Source organism: Sphaerodactylus townsendi, linkage group LG04, assembly GCF_021028975.2.
Source record: "Sphaerodactylus townsendi isolate TG3544 linkage group LG04, MPM_Stown_v2.3, whole genome shotgun sequence".
Lineage (NCBI taxonomy): Eukaryota > Metazoa > Chordata > Lepidosauria > Squamata > Sphaerodactylidae > Sphaerodactylus > Sphaerodactylus townsendi.
The window spans coordinates 110,897,680-110,914,332 of NC_059428.1; the positions used below are offsets into that span (position 1 = coordinate 110,897,680).

Sequence of the window (16,653 nt, forward strand, 5' to 3'; positions counted from 1 at the left end):
ACCTCACAGAATGCACAGGCCGCACCTTACCTGCCTTCTTGGATGAGTTCTTCTGCTGTCAAGATCTGTTTGTTTAATTTCTTCACTTGCTTGTAATGAGAAAAGCACTCCTTGTGGTCTTGATCAAGCTTCAAGCATTCACGAACTTCACTTTTCACCGAGGAAAGAGAAATAAGAGAAGAGTCCATTTGTATCTGTGGAAGTGCCCTACACTACAAAGTTCTGGCTTTAAATGTTACTCCTAGACTCATGGAATTGGGGGGAGGGATAGTTATTTATTTTTATTTATTTATTTATTTTTCAGATTTTTAGACCGCCCCATCCCCTAGGGGCTCTGGGCGGTGTACAACACGATAACCATTGTATACAGATAAAACAGTTAAAACCTTTAAAAGCAGCAGTAAATAAAGGACTAAAAAAAAATAATTAAATTAATTTGTAAGATGGCGTCCGACAATCTAATTTCACCCTCTTTCAGAGAGGGAAGGGCAGCAAATCCCGAGATGGCAGAGGCACAGATGTAAAGGCCACGGGAGGGGGGGGCACCATCAACGGCTGGTACCTCCAAAGGCCCGGCGGAACAGCTCCCTTCCACATTGCTGTGGTTAGGGGTGCGATGTCCCTTGCGATCTGGAAATTTGAGTAAAATATTTTGGCCCTTCCTTTATACCAGAGAAGTCTGTTTTTCCTCTTTTTCTTTTAACTTTTAAAAAGAAATTGTGTATCTTCATGGCATTAAAAGGTAATATATGTTGATATTATACACCATACATTTTTTAATGCATTTCTGGGTTTTCAAACTTTTTTTGTGCCGTCTGCAGCTTTCACAAACTTCTCAAAAATTTCCATTTAATTTCTTATGCCAACCTGCAATATATCGAAACCATGATGGGGAAAGTTGCAATGTGGAAGGGATAACTGTACATGTGAACGTGTGGCAAACTATTATCTCACACTCATTTCTGAAAAAGGAGGTAGTGACTCAAAGTTCCCAGGTGACAGCAATAACAATGCCTGATGTACATCAATTGTGATTTATGTCTGATCTTTGTTTTAAAAGGACATATTTAGGGAGAATGATTGTTTTCTCCCATTTCAGTAAGCCATCTCAAACCACTCTAGTCCCAGTGCTTTAGGATTCAGGACTGAAAATGGCTGGATAATTCAAAGTACTTCTTAAAAATTATAACCGGGGGGGTGGGGGGGGGAGTTGGATTAGAGCCACAGTACCCTTGCACTGTTTTCCCTGTAGAAATATTTTCCACCCACCCCTGAGATGCTAATATCTCCAGAAAGGAGAAAAGATACAGTTTTATAAAGACCAGCTGTTAATAATCCTTTGCTTTTATCACTGTATTTTTTGTTATAAAGCCCTCTCCTGTCCCCTACTGAGCTGTCAGCTATCTACAAAAGTATCAGCCGAACACACAAGAATCTCCAAATTGATTCTCAGAAAAGAAGCTTCTCCCCCACCTCAACCCTATACATTTTAGCTTTAAAACCATGTAGCTTTCACATTAGTTTTCTAGTACTGGAAACAATGCCTGTGGGAGATTTCTTAGAATTTCAGTATTTGGGTTTTCAAAGGGATTCGGCAGCCCTTGTAGGCATGAAAATAACTTGAGACGTGTGCCTCTGGCAAATCCAGTATAATCCCAGCCTACCTACCTATCATCTCATGAGGACAACTCCCCATCCCACCCCTGCACACACACACATTAATTTTGAAACTGGTAAATAAAGCATGGCTACATTGTTTATTTATTTCATTTAATCCATTTGTACCCCACCTTTCTCCGCAGTGGAGATCTAAAGCAGCTGACATAATTCCCCTTTTCTCCATTTTATCCTCACAACAACCCTGTGAGGTAGGTTAAGATGAGAGTGTGTGATTGGCCCAAGGTCACCTAGAGAGCTTCCAAGGCATGAGAGGGAATTCAAACCTGAGTCTCCCAGATTCTAGTCCCATAACTCTCAGAAAGATTTCATGGCCAGTTTGTTTGTTTGTTTGTGACAAGAACAAGCATGGGCGCAGACATGAGCTCCCAGCTTCCCTTGGGCCCAGAGCTGCCACTTAAGACTTCCCAATTTAGAAAGTTTTCAATCTAAGAATCGTTTGTTGTAACATGCAAATTATGGATTTTCAATAAATCACAAGAAATAAGCAAACCACAAACTTAGATTCTAAATAAGGGCATAGGTAATAAACGGTCATTTATTAACAGTTGTTAAAGCACCTCATTTGAACAGCCCCTCTGACAAACAACTTATGATTTAATTGAAGTCTACCTAAATCAATTAGGAAGTCTTCAATCAGTGCCACAGACAACAGGAAAGAGAAGAGAGTGTGAGAGGCAGAGGATAAGCCAGACTTATTTTCATCATGAATAACCTACAGCTTGTTTAGAACACCTGAACAAAGGATATAATAAAGCTTCGGGAAGGCTTTCTCACTGCAAAATCACAAATGAGTTCCTTAAAATCAATTTCTCTTGCCAATTCATGACTTAGCACGTCTATAAAGAACCCTACTCTACTCAGTGGGGCTTACTCCTGGTCAAGCATTCTTAGGTTTACACTGTTAACCATTCTTCTACCATAAGAGAACCCCTGCAGTTTTTGATGAATGCTAGTTGCAGAAACGTCTTTTACCTTCCACCGCAAGCAGTGGCGTTCCTGCCTAGGGACAGGGGGTACCCTCTGTCCCCGGGCGCCCCCCATTTGGTCACGTGGGGGGGCGCCAACATTTCAGAGTCGTTTGTGTGTTTTTAAATGTTCTAAGTGTTTTTTCATGTTCCGGCCTGCAGGGGGCGCATTGTTAAGGATATCTGCACCAAAATTTCAGGGTACCATCCGGAGACTGTCCTGATGATACCACCCAAATTTGGTGATGTTTGGTTCAGGGGCAGCAAAGTTATGGACCCCCAAAGGAGGTGCCCCCATCCCCATTGTTTTCAATGGGAGCTAACCTGAGATGGGGGCTACCCATTTGAGGGACCATAACTTTGGTCCCCCTGAACATAACTTCACCAAACTTGGGTGGCATCATAAGAATAGTTAACAGATGATACCCTGAAATTTTGGTGTCACTAGCTTTAAAAATACACTCCTTCCAGGCACCCCAAGAAATTTGCCCAAGATTCTTTGTTTTGCAGTGACTTTGCTCCATTGTAGCCAATGGGGAATTTCTGAGTGTGTAGGCAGGCTGCACATTTTTGAAGATAGAGGCATCAGACTTTCAGGGTGGCTCAGGAGGCCCTCCTTGTAATAGCATCCAGGTTTGGAGACCTTTGCTTCTGGGGGTTCAATTTTATGGGCCCCCCAAAGGCTTATTTTGTTTCCTCGCTCCTGCACATGAAAGCCTGTGGGCTGAGTTCTCTCAGAACTCTCTCAACTCCCCCCCCACTCCAGAAGCAAAGCTCACCAAGCTTGGATGCTATTACTCAAGGCCTCTTGGAGCCACCTTGAAAGTCTGGCACCTCTATCTTCAAAAATGTGCAGCCTTCCTCAGAAATTCCTCATTAGCTACAATGGAGCAAAGTCACTGCAAAACAAAGAATCTTTGGCAAATTTCTTGGGGTTCCTGGAAGGGATGTATTTTTAAAGCTAGTGACACCATGATTTCAGGGTATCATCTGGTAACTATTCTTATGATGCCAACCAAGTTTGGTGAAGTTATGTTCAGGGGGACCAAAGTTATGGTCCCTCAAATGGGTAGCCCGCATCTCAGGTTAGCTCCCATTGAAAACAATGGGGATGGGGGCATTCCATTTGGGCAACCATAACTTTGCTGCCCCTGAACCAAACATTGCCAAACTTGGGTGGTATCATCAGGGCAATCTCTGGATGATGCTCTGAAATCATGGTGCCGCTAGCTTTAAAAATGCACTCCCTGCAGGCCGAAAAAACACCAAAAATACCCCCCCAAAACCCAAATACCTTGCATTCGCATTTGTTCATATTTGGGCAGGACATAATCAGACAATTTTTGTCCGAATGTCCCCAAATTTGCCCAGATTCCAGCTGAAACTGCTATTTGTTTCATCTGAATCTCCAACCCTCAAAAGTGATGCTGTTTCAGGGTGGGGGAGAATCCAGCCCCAAACAGCATCACTTTCAATTTTGTTTTAACCGGGGACCCCAGATTCTCCCTTTAAGGTGGATTTAAAAGAAGAATCTGAGCTCCCTAGTTTAAACACCATTGAAAGTGATGCTGTTTGGGGGTGGATTCCACTGGAGGTGTTTTGTGAGAGATGATGCTGACATTTGTTTGGTAAATGTTTTGCTGGGGGTGATTTGTGAGAGATTTACATGCTTAATACCCACTTGCACTGGCTTGGAGTTGTTTCTCAGGCTAACAACCTACCTCATAGGGTTGTTGTGATTAGGAAATTAGGAAAAGAGTTGGTGGGGAGAGAGCCATGTATGTTTTGATGGGAGTGGGAGGTGTTTTGTGAGCTGGTACAAAAAAATCATTGTTTGGTCATGGTGGGGGAGGGTGGCCTTGCGAGGCGGGGGGTGCCAAACTCAGGTTTTTGTCCCGAGTATAGGATTTGCCTAGGTACGCCCCTGACCGCAAGTCAAGTTTCCGCATACCTCACTGAGCATTAATTGCTGAGGGTTATTTAAAAAAAAACACATCTCATTGAATAAGGTAAGATGAGGCATTTCAAGCTCTTTTCCAAAATTAAAACTGGATTTTTTTTCAGGTTTAACCATGGGAAGTTCTTAGGAAAAGATGTAAGGCTGTCGTGAAACATACGTTTAGCAGCATCTGATAGATCTTCAAGTGACCTGTTTTAGGCCTGAATGGAATGTGGAACAAACAACATTGCATTACTGACAGATGATACTCTGCAATGATGGACCAAACACACACCTTCAGAAACTGGGGAGGAGGGACTAAAAAGAGCTTGGAAAGTTCTGGAAGAGGGTCACCTGCACACTTCATTCTTCTCCAAGTCTGCAAGCTTAGACCCTACCCAGTGTTATCAATACAAAGTAACATAAACAAAAGAAGAAGAAGAAGAAGAAGAAGAAGAAGAAGAGTTTGGATTTATATTCCCCCTTTCTCTCCCGCAGGAGACTCAAAGGGGCTTATAATCTCCTTGCCCTTCCCCCCTCACAACAAACACCCTGTGAGGTAGGTGGGGCTGAGAGAGCTCCGACAACCTGTGACTAGCCCAAGGTCACCCAGCTGCCGTGTGTGGGAGTGTACAGGCTAATCTGAATTCCCCAGATAAGCCTCCACAGCTCAGGCGGCAGAGCTGGGAATCAAACCCGGTTCCTCCAGATTAGATACATGAGCTCTTAACCTCCTACGCCACTGTTGCAAAAGGCAGAAAAGACATGACTCCTAAAGCAAGAAGTTACAATAAACAATAATTATGTTTTTATTAAATAGAAAGCTTTATCTTAATTTCCCCTAGAATGCTAAGGAACTCATATTGGATCAAGATCATGGCCCAGAGTGTATGGGCAGAAACATACACTGGAAAGAAAATAAATACTGGATTCCTAACCCCACTTTTTCTCATGATGGAACAGAGAGTGGGTAAGAAAACACTTGTAGGACAGAATTAGAAGGTAGGAGAGGGGGTATTTTTTAAAAAATTTCCCTGCAAATGCATCTCCTGACTGTTTAAACATCATTTTTTCTCCTGAATTGTGGCTCCAAAATCTAAGCCTAGAAGAGGGGAACAAGACTGGAAAGATCATTTCTAGGAGGCAAATTAGAAGTCCCAGGTTATATACCTTTTCTTCTGCTGATTCTCTTTTGGACTCATTACTTCAACAAACAGAGAAACTGTTTTTGCCAAGGTAATTTTTTTAAAGGATTAGTGCTCCAAGAAAACATTTTGTACTATTACAGATAACAACAACCTTACCTTAGAGACAATTCATGATCTCCTAGCTGGTAGTATATAGTGCTGAGTTTATAGAATGCTTCAGTATTATCACTCTTCAGTTTGGAGGCAGCTTTTAAATCATTAATGGCCTTCCCGGGTTCTCCATTCTGGATGTAGCATTCGGCTCGAAGCTCACGCAGGTCCGCAGCCCAAACGGAAACCTTGAGAAACCAAAACAGAAGCAAGACTTTGCTTTACACAAATCACTTTTTAAAAAGGTCTATAAGACTGAACGTAGTTTGACATTGCCTCTAAAGATGAAGCCAAGTTCTATAGGGACACACACTATTTGAGACGATTATTTATTTAAAACATTTACATGCTACCTCATCAGATGCTGAGTAAGGAAAAGTAACAGATAGACTCCTCACAACTTGTCAGGTGCAGTGGAATATGCTCCCAAGTGCTCAGGTTTTCTCCTCAAGAGGGACTAGGAACTTGGATTTGGTTTTTAAATGAACCAAATTATGGGTTGAGACTACAGTTAGAGGTGGATCTTAGTCATGCAGGAATTCAGTTAGCTATGAGAGCTGTCCTCTGATAGGCTTTGATTTGTGGTCTTGTCAAAGAAGAGTTTCTTAAAAGGAGTTGCTTTGCGGCTACCTGCAGATTTCCCATCAGCTGTTTTCCCTCTGGGACTTACGTCCAGAATTTCATCCAAGAAGCCGATAGCAGCATAGTAATTCCCTTGGCGATACTCAGACTGTGCTTGGGAACACAGGCGCTGCATCTCATCAGACTTCAGCAGCTGGGAGCGAGCATCTGTTTCCTCCTTATCACTAGGATTAGATTGGAGCTGTAAACATTAACAAAACACAACCAATATTACACTTACAAAAGGCGGAAAACAAGATGGCACTGAATTCCTTTGAATGCTTCTCTACAAAAGAACTGTTACCAATCCTTAGTATGATGTAGTAGTTAAGAGCAGCAAACTCTAATCTGAAGAACTGGGTTTGATTCCCTACTTCTCCCCAGGAAGCCTACTGGGTGACCTTGGGCCAGTGACTCTCAATCCCACCTGGCTCACAAGGTGCCTGTTGTGTGAGGGAAGGAAAGGTGAATGTAAGTTGCTTAAGACATCTTATGGTAGAGAAACCCAACTCTTCTTCATCTAGGCAGTGGTAAACATAATAGTTGTAATCTGTAAGTGGGCAGCCCTCACCAAACCACAAGCAATTCCCCATTCACTTCAATGGAGGGGCAGCACCCCCATGTAAACTGAATAGGAAAGCACACACAAGGTGGCACCTGCATGTGGTCGCCAGAAAGCATGACCACTTATGAACAGGAAATCTTACATTTTGTACTCACAGACATGACCATATCATTCTTAACAAGTCCATATGCAAATTTCATTCAGTTCAGCAGTTCCTTTTGGAAATGTCTATCTCGGCAGGTGGTTCAATCAGCTGTTATCCAGCTGGACCAGGGGAACACTGTCATTCTACACTTGTCTGGCAATCAGGCTTTGCTTTCTAATTGGGTGCCAAATATACATTACCAGCTTCGGGATATGAGAGCAGGATGAGTGGAACAACTTCTATCTCAATGTGGTTTCACTTATCAAAACCCTGCTCTTGTGCAACTGTTAGCTTCAAAAGGAAAATGGATGGTCATCTCTCCCAACAACAGCAGTTTTGAGGAGCAGTTTTTAAAGAGAAACTTATGTGAAGGTAAACAGATTGAACACCCTCGACCTTCTAGTCTCTCTCCCAAGTGAGACTCCACACAGCTGAAATGTTACTTCAAAAGATACTGGGAAGACGTGATCACAGATCTCCCAGGACCTTTTGTTTGTTCTGACCTTAAGAAAAATGCAAAAAGAAAGACAGATATTATCTGGAAAGATCCTTATGGCAGCCACATGAACAGGTCATTACAACTGAAGATTTCAGAGTCAGAGCCAGGGTTACCAACTCTGAATTGGGAAATTCCTAGAGATTAGCTGGTTCTAACATTATAGAGTCTACTCTCCAAAGCAGACATTTTCTCCAGCGGAAATTATCTCTGTCATCTTGAGATAAGCTGTAGTTCTAGAAGCTTGCCATGGAAGGAGCCATTATCATGATTTCAGGATCTATCTTTATGCACCATTTAAAAGAAGGGAGAGATGGATATTGTTGTTTCTGGTGGTGCTCCACCCCAAGCATTTTCACATCTGAAGTGAAAAGTGACAATCTCACACCAATCTTAAAAAATATGGTTTACACAAGTGCTATCTGCATTTTACATGTTTTGGTCTTAAGTAGGTAAGCCTGCTAACAAAGGTCCTATTTCCTTTTGTCTCTCTACAACAGCTGGTATATTTCAGGAGTTTTTCCATTTAATAAATGAGGGTGATTAACGTCCCCCTAATTCTGCGCCTGCATTTTTACAGGAGTCTTTAGTTTTTCCATTTATGAAAATATTTATTGTAATAACAGAACCACTTGAGGACTAACAAGAAATCAAATGAAAGCAAGGCCATGCATCCTCCTTACACCCTCTTGCAAGTACGAGGTAAGGGGACTTCAAACTGAACAGGAATCCAGGGAGGCAAGAAGAAAGATACAAAGATGGCTGAAGGATTATGAGAGAGGACCAGAGATGGCCAATCTAATGGGACAATGAAAATGCTTAGATTTCCTGCATTCACTCCAACTACAAAAGCTGTAACAACTTGAAAAGATTAAACCTGTATCTATTTGGCTTCAAGGCACAGATGTGACAAGAATCCTGAAGCAGTTTGATGTTCATGTATTTCAGGGGTTGCTTTGCACAGTACAGGAAACATTTTGTGATTTGCACATGATGGATTCATTTTCCTTCAGGTGTGTATGTGCAGAAGCAGTCATGGTGACAGCACATGAATCAGGACTTGGTTTTTTGTAGAAAGCCATCCTAAGCAGCTGTTGAAGCAGTGGACTTAGAATGGTGTGATTCTGTTGAGGTGGCTCGATCAGATTAAGCCCATAGATGCCAAACTGAGTACCTTATAGGAAGTGCAGGATACAAGACTGAAAAACACATTCTTTTAAAAAATTCAGGAAAATTAAATTTACAGAAGGCCTTAGGTCTTTTTGTCATGTAAGGATGTGTGTGTTAAGTGCCATCAAGTTGTTTCATATTCATGGCGACTCTGTGAATCAATATCCTTCAAAATGTTCTATTTTTAATAGCCTTGCTCAGGTCTTGCAAACTGAGGGCCGTGGCTTCTTTTACAGGATATTAGAAAAAAATGCATATGAACAGCAAGATATGACATCATCATGTACATCACAACTGAGGGATGAAGTGCCAGATCTACTACAGCTTGCTTAAACACCACTTTGTAGAAACACAATAGGAGTACAGAAAAGCATCACTTTCCCTATTGGTGGCCCTACTTCCAAGAACTCCAAAGCCATTCTATCTGCATCATCTTAGCATTTGATAATGTGGTTGCCCCAGGGATGTTGATTATAGGACATTTTGGAGGTCATTAATTCACAGGGTCGCCATAAATTGGAAGTGACTTGATGTACATAACATACCCAATATATAAACACACACACACTTTGCCCATACTGACTGGTAATTACAATGCTTGAATTGTTTGTGGGTTGGTAGATTTGAAGTGAACTCCCATCTTTCTTACAAAATTTCTCTTTCTGCAAGACAATTCAGTACCAACAATAACCACACACAAGATAGGGACTATTCTTCCAAATTTTGTCAACTTGTTTTATAGCCATAAAAATAATATGTCAGCGGAATTTGTGGCTGTAAAAATGCATTGTGATGGCCTCCCTACAGCAAGATATTCTAGGTAATAAAAAAATCATTTACTACAGTTTAATTAGTGTATTGACACCAATATAAAACCAACGAGATGCAGGCGGTCAAAGCGGTTTTAAAAATGATTTGCATGTGCAATTCATTTCTGCTTTATGAATTCAGTTTATTTGATTAAGCAAACAAAAAAACACATCAAAAGAAGATCAACTACATGTGTTGGGTTTAACAATTTCTCCCACAGAGCTCAGTTGGCTTGTTGCTCTGGACAGCGTGTTCCGAAGGTTGGAGATGAGTGATGTATTCATTTTTCATAGCTAAGCAATCTTAAAGCCTGCAATGAGCCATCTTTTCAAAAAACCCAAAGTACACTACTAAGCACAACTGGAAGTCTTTTAATCAAATTCTGAAAGCAAATCTTCTTTAAAAAATAGATAACTTGGATGAACTGAAGTAACTTTCCAAAGCTCAGGTTTTGCAAATACATTTGGCTGCATTCCAACTTTGTAATAAACTGCTGTTTACAGTTTACTAGGTTGTTGCACAAACTCTGGTTAGCTTAACAGATGTACATAAAGGACTCCACTTACTTTGTAAGTTCCAGTAAATCTGCTGCTTGCCTTCCTGTCCACCTCCAAGAAGAATCCCCACATGCTATCCTAAATCCACTTGCACTGCTCCTGGCAAAGCATCTCTATATATGTATCCATATTGCTACTACCCTGTTTCCCCGAAAATAAGACATCCCCTGAGAATAAGACGTAGTAGAGGTTTTGCTGAAGTGCTAAATATAAAGCATCCCCCGAAAGTAAGACGTAGCAAAGTTTTTGTTTGGAAGCATGCCCATCGAACAGAACACCAGAGCATGCAGCTCTGGAGCAGAAAAATAAGACATCCCCTGGAAATAAGACATAGAGCATCTTTGGGAGCAAAAATTAATATAAGACACTGTCTTATTTTCGGGGAAACACGGTAGTTGCAGCAATACATGGGAAACAAAGTGGAAGCAAAGCACAGGAGAAGTCTCCTCTTCTTCATGCCCTGCTAAAGATTATTAGCCTGAATTCCCTTTCGTCCATCCATCTAGCATCTTCACTGGAATCTAAAAATTTTATCTTTACAAACAAAACAGATATTTTTAGTACACCCCCATCCCTTTCTTCTCTTTTTTTGCTACCTTATATATAACATTCCCTTTGAGAAAGGGTCTTTTTTAAACACTCTTGCTTTGTGAGTCACTGCTGGCATGGATGGGAGGCATGGAGAGAAATCTGAAAGTGGCATTGTCCACAGACATTATTCAAGGCAGCTGAATACAGCTGGACTTTCTGTTGGCCTATGCTTCCCTCTCTATATGCAGGATACTTAGGACAGCTGCATTCATGTATCACAATAAACTACATTTTAAAGCATAAGTAACAGTTTTATTCTTAAACTAATTGGCCTGGCAAGGGCCCACTGACTGCACTTGCACACAGATTTCCACCACAGAGGCAAGCAGCCATTAGGCAGAGTAACAGGAAGTGAGGGCCTGAACGCCAATCTGGCCCTCCTTCCAATCCCAATCCAGTACCCACATGTAAAAGGGCAGGTGGGCTGACTCCTACTTTCTGTGACTCACAACCCATCTAAGAACTGACTGTAGTTCAGATAGGCTACCGCTCTCCAGTCCTGACTGTCCTTAGAAGGATGTGAATACATGCCCACAGCCTTCTGTAATAAAATAAGATTGCTGATAAACCCAGTGATCTTAAAAATATATCTCAAAGTGTGTAGTGTATATAAAAGATCCGATGACCCTTCAGTCTGGACAGTGACATAATTAACATTAAGCCTGTTTCTGTATATATTTGATGAAAGAGCATATACAGATACACTCACTTGACTCTCATTGCACCAGAAATAAGCCCTTTCCGCACAAAACTTTTAAAACGTTTTGAAGCAGGAAACAAAGCGTTTCCTCCATGGAGTCCTGTATTATTTTACCACCAAACATTTTAATTCCAGTCTCAAAACATTTTAAATGAATCCCCTTTTAAACCGATTCTCTAGGTGAAACGTTTTGAAAACCTCTACAGTTGCTGTGCGATCTATTTACTATGTTTCCCACACTTCTGCTTCCCTGAACTTCCTCCTCAGTGCCATTTTCTGAGCTCCCTCAGTTCACCTTTGCCTGTTTATCTGCAGCATTTCTCTGTTCATTTTATTTGGGGGGAGGGTAATCTTCAAAGCACTGAGTATACAAGGAGTGTAGAATGCAACATGAGGCTGTGAAGCATTGAAGCATCGATTCAACACAAAACTCAAAAAAAAGGAAGAAAAAAGCTCATGTAATGATGACCAGGAATTGTTTTGAAGGGTGAGTGCAGATATACATCGTTGTAAAGGAGCAGGGGAATTGAAAACATTTTAGAAATGTTTTAGGAGATTTGTGCAAGAAAGGACCACAGAGGCCGAATTCCCACTGAAAATTTAATCTAGATACAACTAAGTTTCAAAAGAATTGGCACCTTTTCATTCAGGTTCCAACATCCTCACTGCAGCTTGTTTCTAGTGAAGACATCTAGCCCTGCCCCTTGGGGGGTGCCTGCTGTCAGGGGTGCAATTGTTAAGCTAACAGCACCAAAATTTCAGAGTATCTTTAGGAGACCCTCCTGATGATATCACCCAGGTTTGATGAAGTTTGGTTCATGGAGGCCAAAGTTATGGACCCTCAAATGTGTAGCCCCCATCTCCTATTAGCTTCCATTGGAGTGTTTTTTTAAAAGGTGCATATACAAGCAGGTCCAGGAAAATCCTGTGATAAAGGTGGGCGGGGGGAGGAGCGCCAGAAATGGGACTGATCTGTGTTTCATGGTTCGGCTGTGAGGAAATCTCGAGGGAACCTGGATATTTTGGGTGACTATCCCAGGATTAATCGCCAGTGAGGAAATCACCAGAGTCCACATAAGCATTAAGAAAGAAGGTACACTTCAAAAATATCCCCCGGGATCAAGATTGAGAAACTGGAGATATGGAGATATTGAGGGTGGAGCCTGAGGACAGCAATGTTTGGGGACAGGTGGACCTTCAATGGGGTATAAAGCCAATGGGGTATAAATGGGGTATAAAGCCAATGGGGTATAAAGCCAATGTCCACCATCAAAAGCGGTCATTTTCTCCTGGTAAACTGATCTCTGTTGTCTGGAGATAAGCTGTAAGAGTGGAAGATCTCCATCTACCAACAGGAGATTGACAGCCCTACCTAGTATATTCTGGTGCTGAGCTAGTATGTTCCATCATGCTCTTCATGGATGAAAAATCTCCTGCCATAAGGTACACATACAAAAATGGAATGAGAAGTTAATACTCTACTGGATTGGAGGGAGAGACTATTTTGTTAGGAGGAAGTAACAAGGACAAAGCTCCCTATTTTTAGAGAGCAGACTGGATAAATATCAAATGTGTATCTGAGAAATTCAGCTCAGGAGATGGTGACTGATGAGCTTTCTTCAAAACAATGAAAGGAAGATTAGAATAAATATGGAGTGGACAATGAAATCTATCGTTTCACAGGGAACACTTTGTTCTTGTTAACCGTAAATTGAAGAATTTGCATTCAAGCCCATATAACCCAAGAAAGATAATTTAAAATAATTTTTAATTGTAAACAGGGTAGAAAAATAAGCAATTTACAATTAGCTATCCTCAAGGTTAGTCTTTGCTGGCCCCTAGTGGAACAATCCAAAATGGACACTAAATTTACCATTTGTAACTCTCTTCTTCAGACAAAGGAACAATTTAAGAGGCAAGGGAACTAGTGAACTTCACACATCTGTGGCTTCCTTCTCAGAAGGGTGCAGAGAGAACTCAATTTCAAGTCTATATTTACAGCCACCACCCACAATTTCCATGATAGCAAAATCTTGGAGGCAATATACCCAGTTCACACCAACAGTGCTTCCACAACAATGATTCCTGAATTAGTAACTCAATGGCTGTCATGCATTCCCCCAAAGCAGTTATATAGACCATATCATGACAGCTTGGATCTACCATAGTGTTTTTGCAGTGGAAGCATCCCCTTCTCACCTCTCCCTTTCTACCGCAGCTTAAAGTCCTTGCTGCAGAAGGGAGGCAAGAGAGTTGTGCTCTGCAGGTAGAAATAATCTGGTAGATCCAAGACTGTGTAAACATGTGGCACTACCACACATGGCTGGTAATAACAGACATTTGTCTCACATAAGTAAACTGATTTGTTCAGTTCGTTCAAAAGATTTCTATTAATCAAGGTGGTAACTACATTTTTGCTTCATGTTCTTTTTTAAGAGACAGCAGATAAGGAAAAGAATTGTCTTGGCATTCCATGTTGAAGAGAAATATTTATCATTCATATACCCAAATTTGACAGCTTCACAGCACCACTGGTTGACAAGTTGGGCCACTACTTTGTAATTGCTTACTTCCGGAGGGCTAGAATTATGTTGTTAGCAACAGACTTATTCTACTTGTAAAACAGTATGCTGCAATTTTACTTGTTTTTCTGAATTATTCTGTAAAATCCTCTCTCTTTTAAACATGCATGGAATTGTAGCTAACGAGGGTTATAAAAAGACAAACTAGTGTTTGGTTTACATTGGAAGTAGGTTTTTGAAACTGGATTATCACAAGACCCTCTGCATTAGGAAACAAATAAGATATATATGCTATATACAAATAAGTTATGTGGGCACACTGGACAGTGAAAGGAAGCTGCTATGCAACACAGAATTTTTCAGCTGTTTATAGACTACAGATCTTCTCTGCCTGTGTATTAACAGCTACATCCCAGGATTTGTGCCTAGGGCAGTTTACTCACAGTCAACCTAATTTATGTGGACCAACACCAAAGGCTGGCAGACAATTTAACCACGGAAATGGAGACTGATTATCTCTGAAACATAGGAAAGGAACCCAAAAATTCAGTATTTTTAAACATTAAAACTGCTCCATTAAAACTGCTACACAATCCCCTTTGGGAACTGGGCGTGATATGAATCCAATAAATAAATACATTCCCGTATTTATACATTTTTAATCAGACCCAAGCACTCACAGCCTACAGTCACTTAAATCTACATTTGTAGTAGAGGTTACTGTGTTGTAACATCTCCTCTCTATCAAAGCCCTGATCCAATGAAAATTATTTTCACTTAAGTCATGACTAATTTGTCCCAAAGATTTCAAAAGAGTTAACTTGGAATTCTGTCTTTAAACATTAGCGACTTTCTTTCACTATTCAATTATTTATCACATTTATAGCTGACACTCTTGGCTAAAAGTTTCCTTACTTCCACCTTTTTGTCAGATTTGCATTCAGCAATATTAGCAACTTCCTGCCATTTTAGAAATAAGTTGACTTCATCTCATGTTTTTCTGCAATATACATTTTGGTACATATCAAGTCACCATATAAAATAATGCACGGTATGGAGAGAACTAATACACATAAATTTGTGTAAGAAAACATATGGAAACCCCCCCCCCCCCCCGGAACTCTAGGTAATTTCCACAGTGCACCATCAGGATGTTATAAAAAGGCCCGTTTTCATTTTTTTTGTTCGCATGGTGCCTTTCATAATGTTCTGCAAGCATGTTAAGGGCCTGAAAATAATTGTGTTGTTTTGGTTCCTTCGCGCAGAAAACGCTTTTTTTTTTAACCCCGCATGTATAGATAGGAATCTTCACAGCTATGCTGATTTCTGAGCAATCTGATTGGCTATTATTGTTGCCTGCACTCCATTGCTCCCTGTCTCCTTTGCTTCTATTGGCTCCCATCCTCAGATAAGAGAAGACTTCCGACTGGTGGTGACTTTCTACAGCAGACCTGAGTGGCCCAATCAATGCCTACCCCTCCTTTTTCTCCTATACAGTATAGTGCAGTGATGGCAAGCCTTTTCGAGACCGTGCCCAAATTGCAACCCAAAACTCACTTATTTATCGCTAAGTGCCAACACGGCAATTTAACCTGAATACTGAGGTTTCAGTTTAGAAACGCGTTATTCGGGAGAAAGGTTGGTGAAGCAACCAAGCTACGCTTCAAATGGGTGAATCACGACCCTAGGAGGGTTTACTCAGAAGCAAGCCCCATTGCTAGCAACTGAGCTTACTCCCAGGTAAATGATCGCGCCCAGGCCAGCCTAGATATGTGTGCATGTGTGTGTGTGTGTGGGGGGGGTGATTTTCCACCCCTCCACATGACAGACTCTGTGCACGAGTGCCCACAGAAAGGGCTCTGAGTGCCACCTCTGGCACCCGTGCCATAGGTTCGCCACCACTGGTATAGTGCTTTAATAATGGGAAGAATTCCCCATCCTTCTTAAAATTAATGATAATAAATAAAAATATTATATTAATAAATGTGAGAATCTGTCCTATCCCCTCACAAATGCCCTGCCATGGCTACCCTTGTGTGCAACTTCGTAGCTTCCAATTTTCAACAGACATTTTTAAAAAAAAAAAAAGGAAAAAGGGAACTTTCATGAAACAGGTATGCTATAATGATGGGGTCACTGTACTTTGCTGAGAGAAATGGCAGTCAGTGTCACTCCCAGGGGAGAAAACGTGCTTAATGAACTTCACAAAATAACAGGCAGGAGAAATCTACCTAAACTCTTCCTACCTGCTACCTAAAATGGTAGGTGGCAGTAAAAACGTAAGTAGAAGGGTAGGAGGGCGAAGCTTCAAAATTGGGCAGGAGAAATCAGGCGGGAAAAGTAACATTTCCTGCTTGCTTTGTTTGCACAGACCAGCAGGAAACATCGTCACCCAAGCTGGGAGAAAAAAGGCTGCTTGTTCAGCAATTTTTGAAAAACCCAGATTGAGAAAAATAAAATGACATGAAAACGTTTTGCGGGAGAGAACTGTGCAAATATCCTCCACAAAACACTTTGCATAATGTCCCCAAGACATTATAATTGTGTTTTGCAGAAAAGGCCATTGTGCACTGGCCAGCACAACTTTAAAAGGC

General features: G+C 41.2%; 1 protein-coding gene across 3 annotated transcripts in view; it reads right to left on the reverse strand.

The window, feature by feature from the left end:
• The window catches only part of DNAJC3 (DnaJ heat shock protein family (Hsp40) member C3), a 57,600-nt gene that overhangs the window by 24,221 nt on the left and 16,726 nt on the right, over nt 1–16,653 (reverse strand). For all 3 annotated transcript variants that reach the window (XM_048494998.1, XM_048495000.1, XM_048494999.1), the window contains exons 5-7: nt 6,553–6,705; nt 5,889–6,070; nt 31–150 (exon numbers count right to left, since the gene is read on the reverse strand). In XM_048494998.1, coding sequence (XP_048350955.1) covers nt 31–150; nt 5,889–6,070; nt 6,553–6,705 — 455 coding nt within the window. The remainder of the gene's footprint in view (nt 1–30; nt 151–5,888; nt 6,071–6,552; nt 6,706–16,653) is intronic.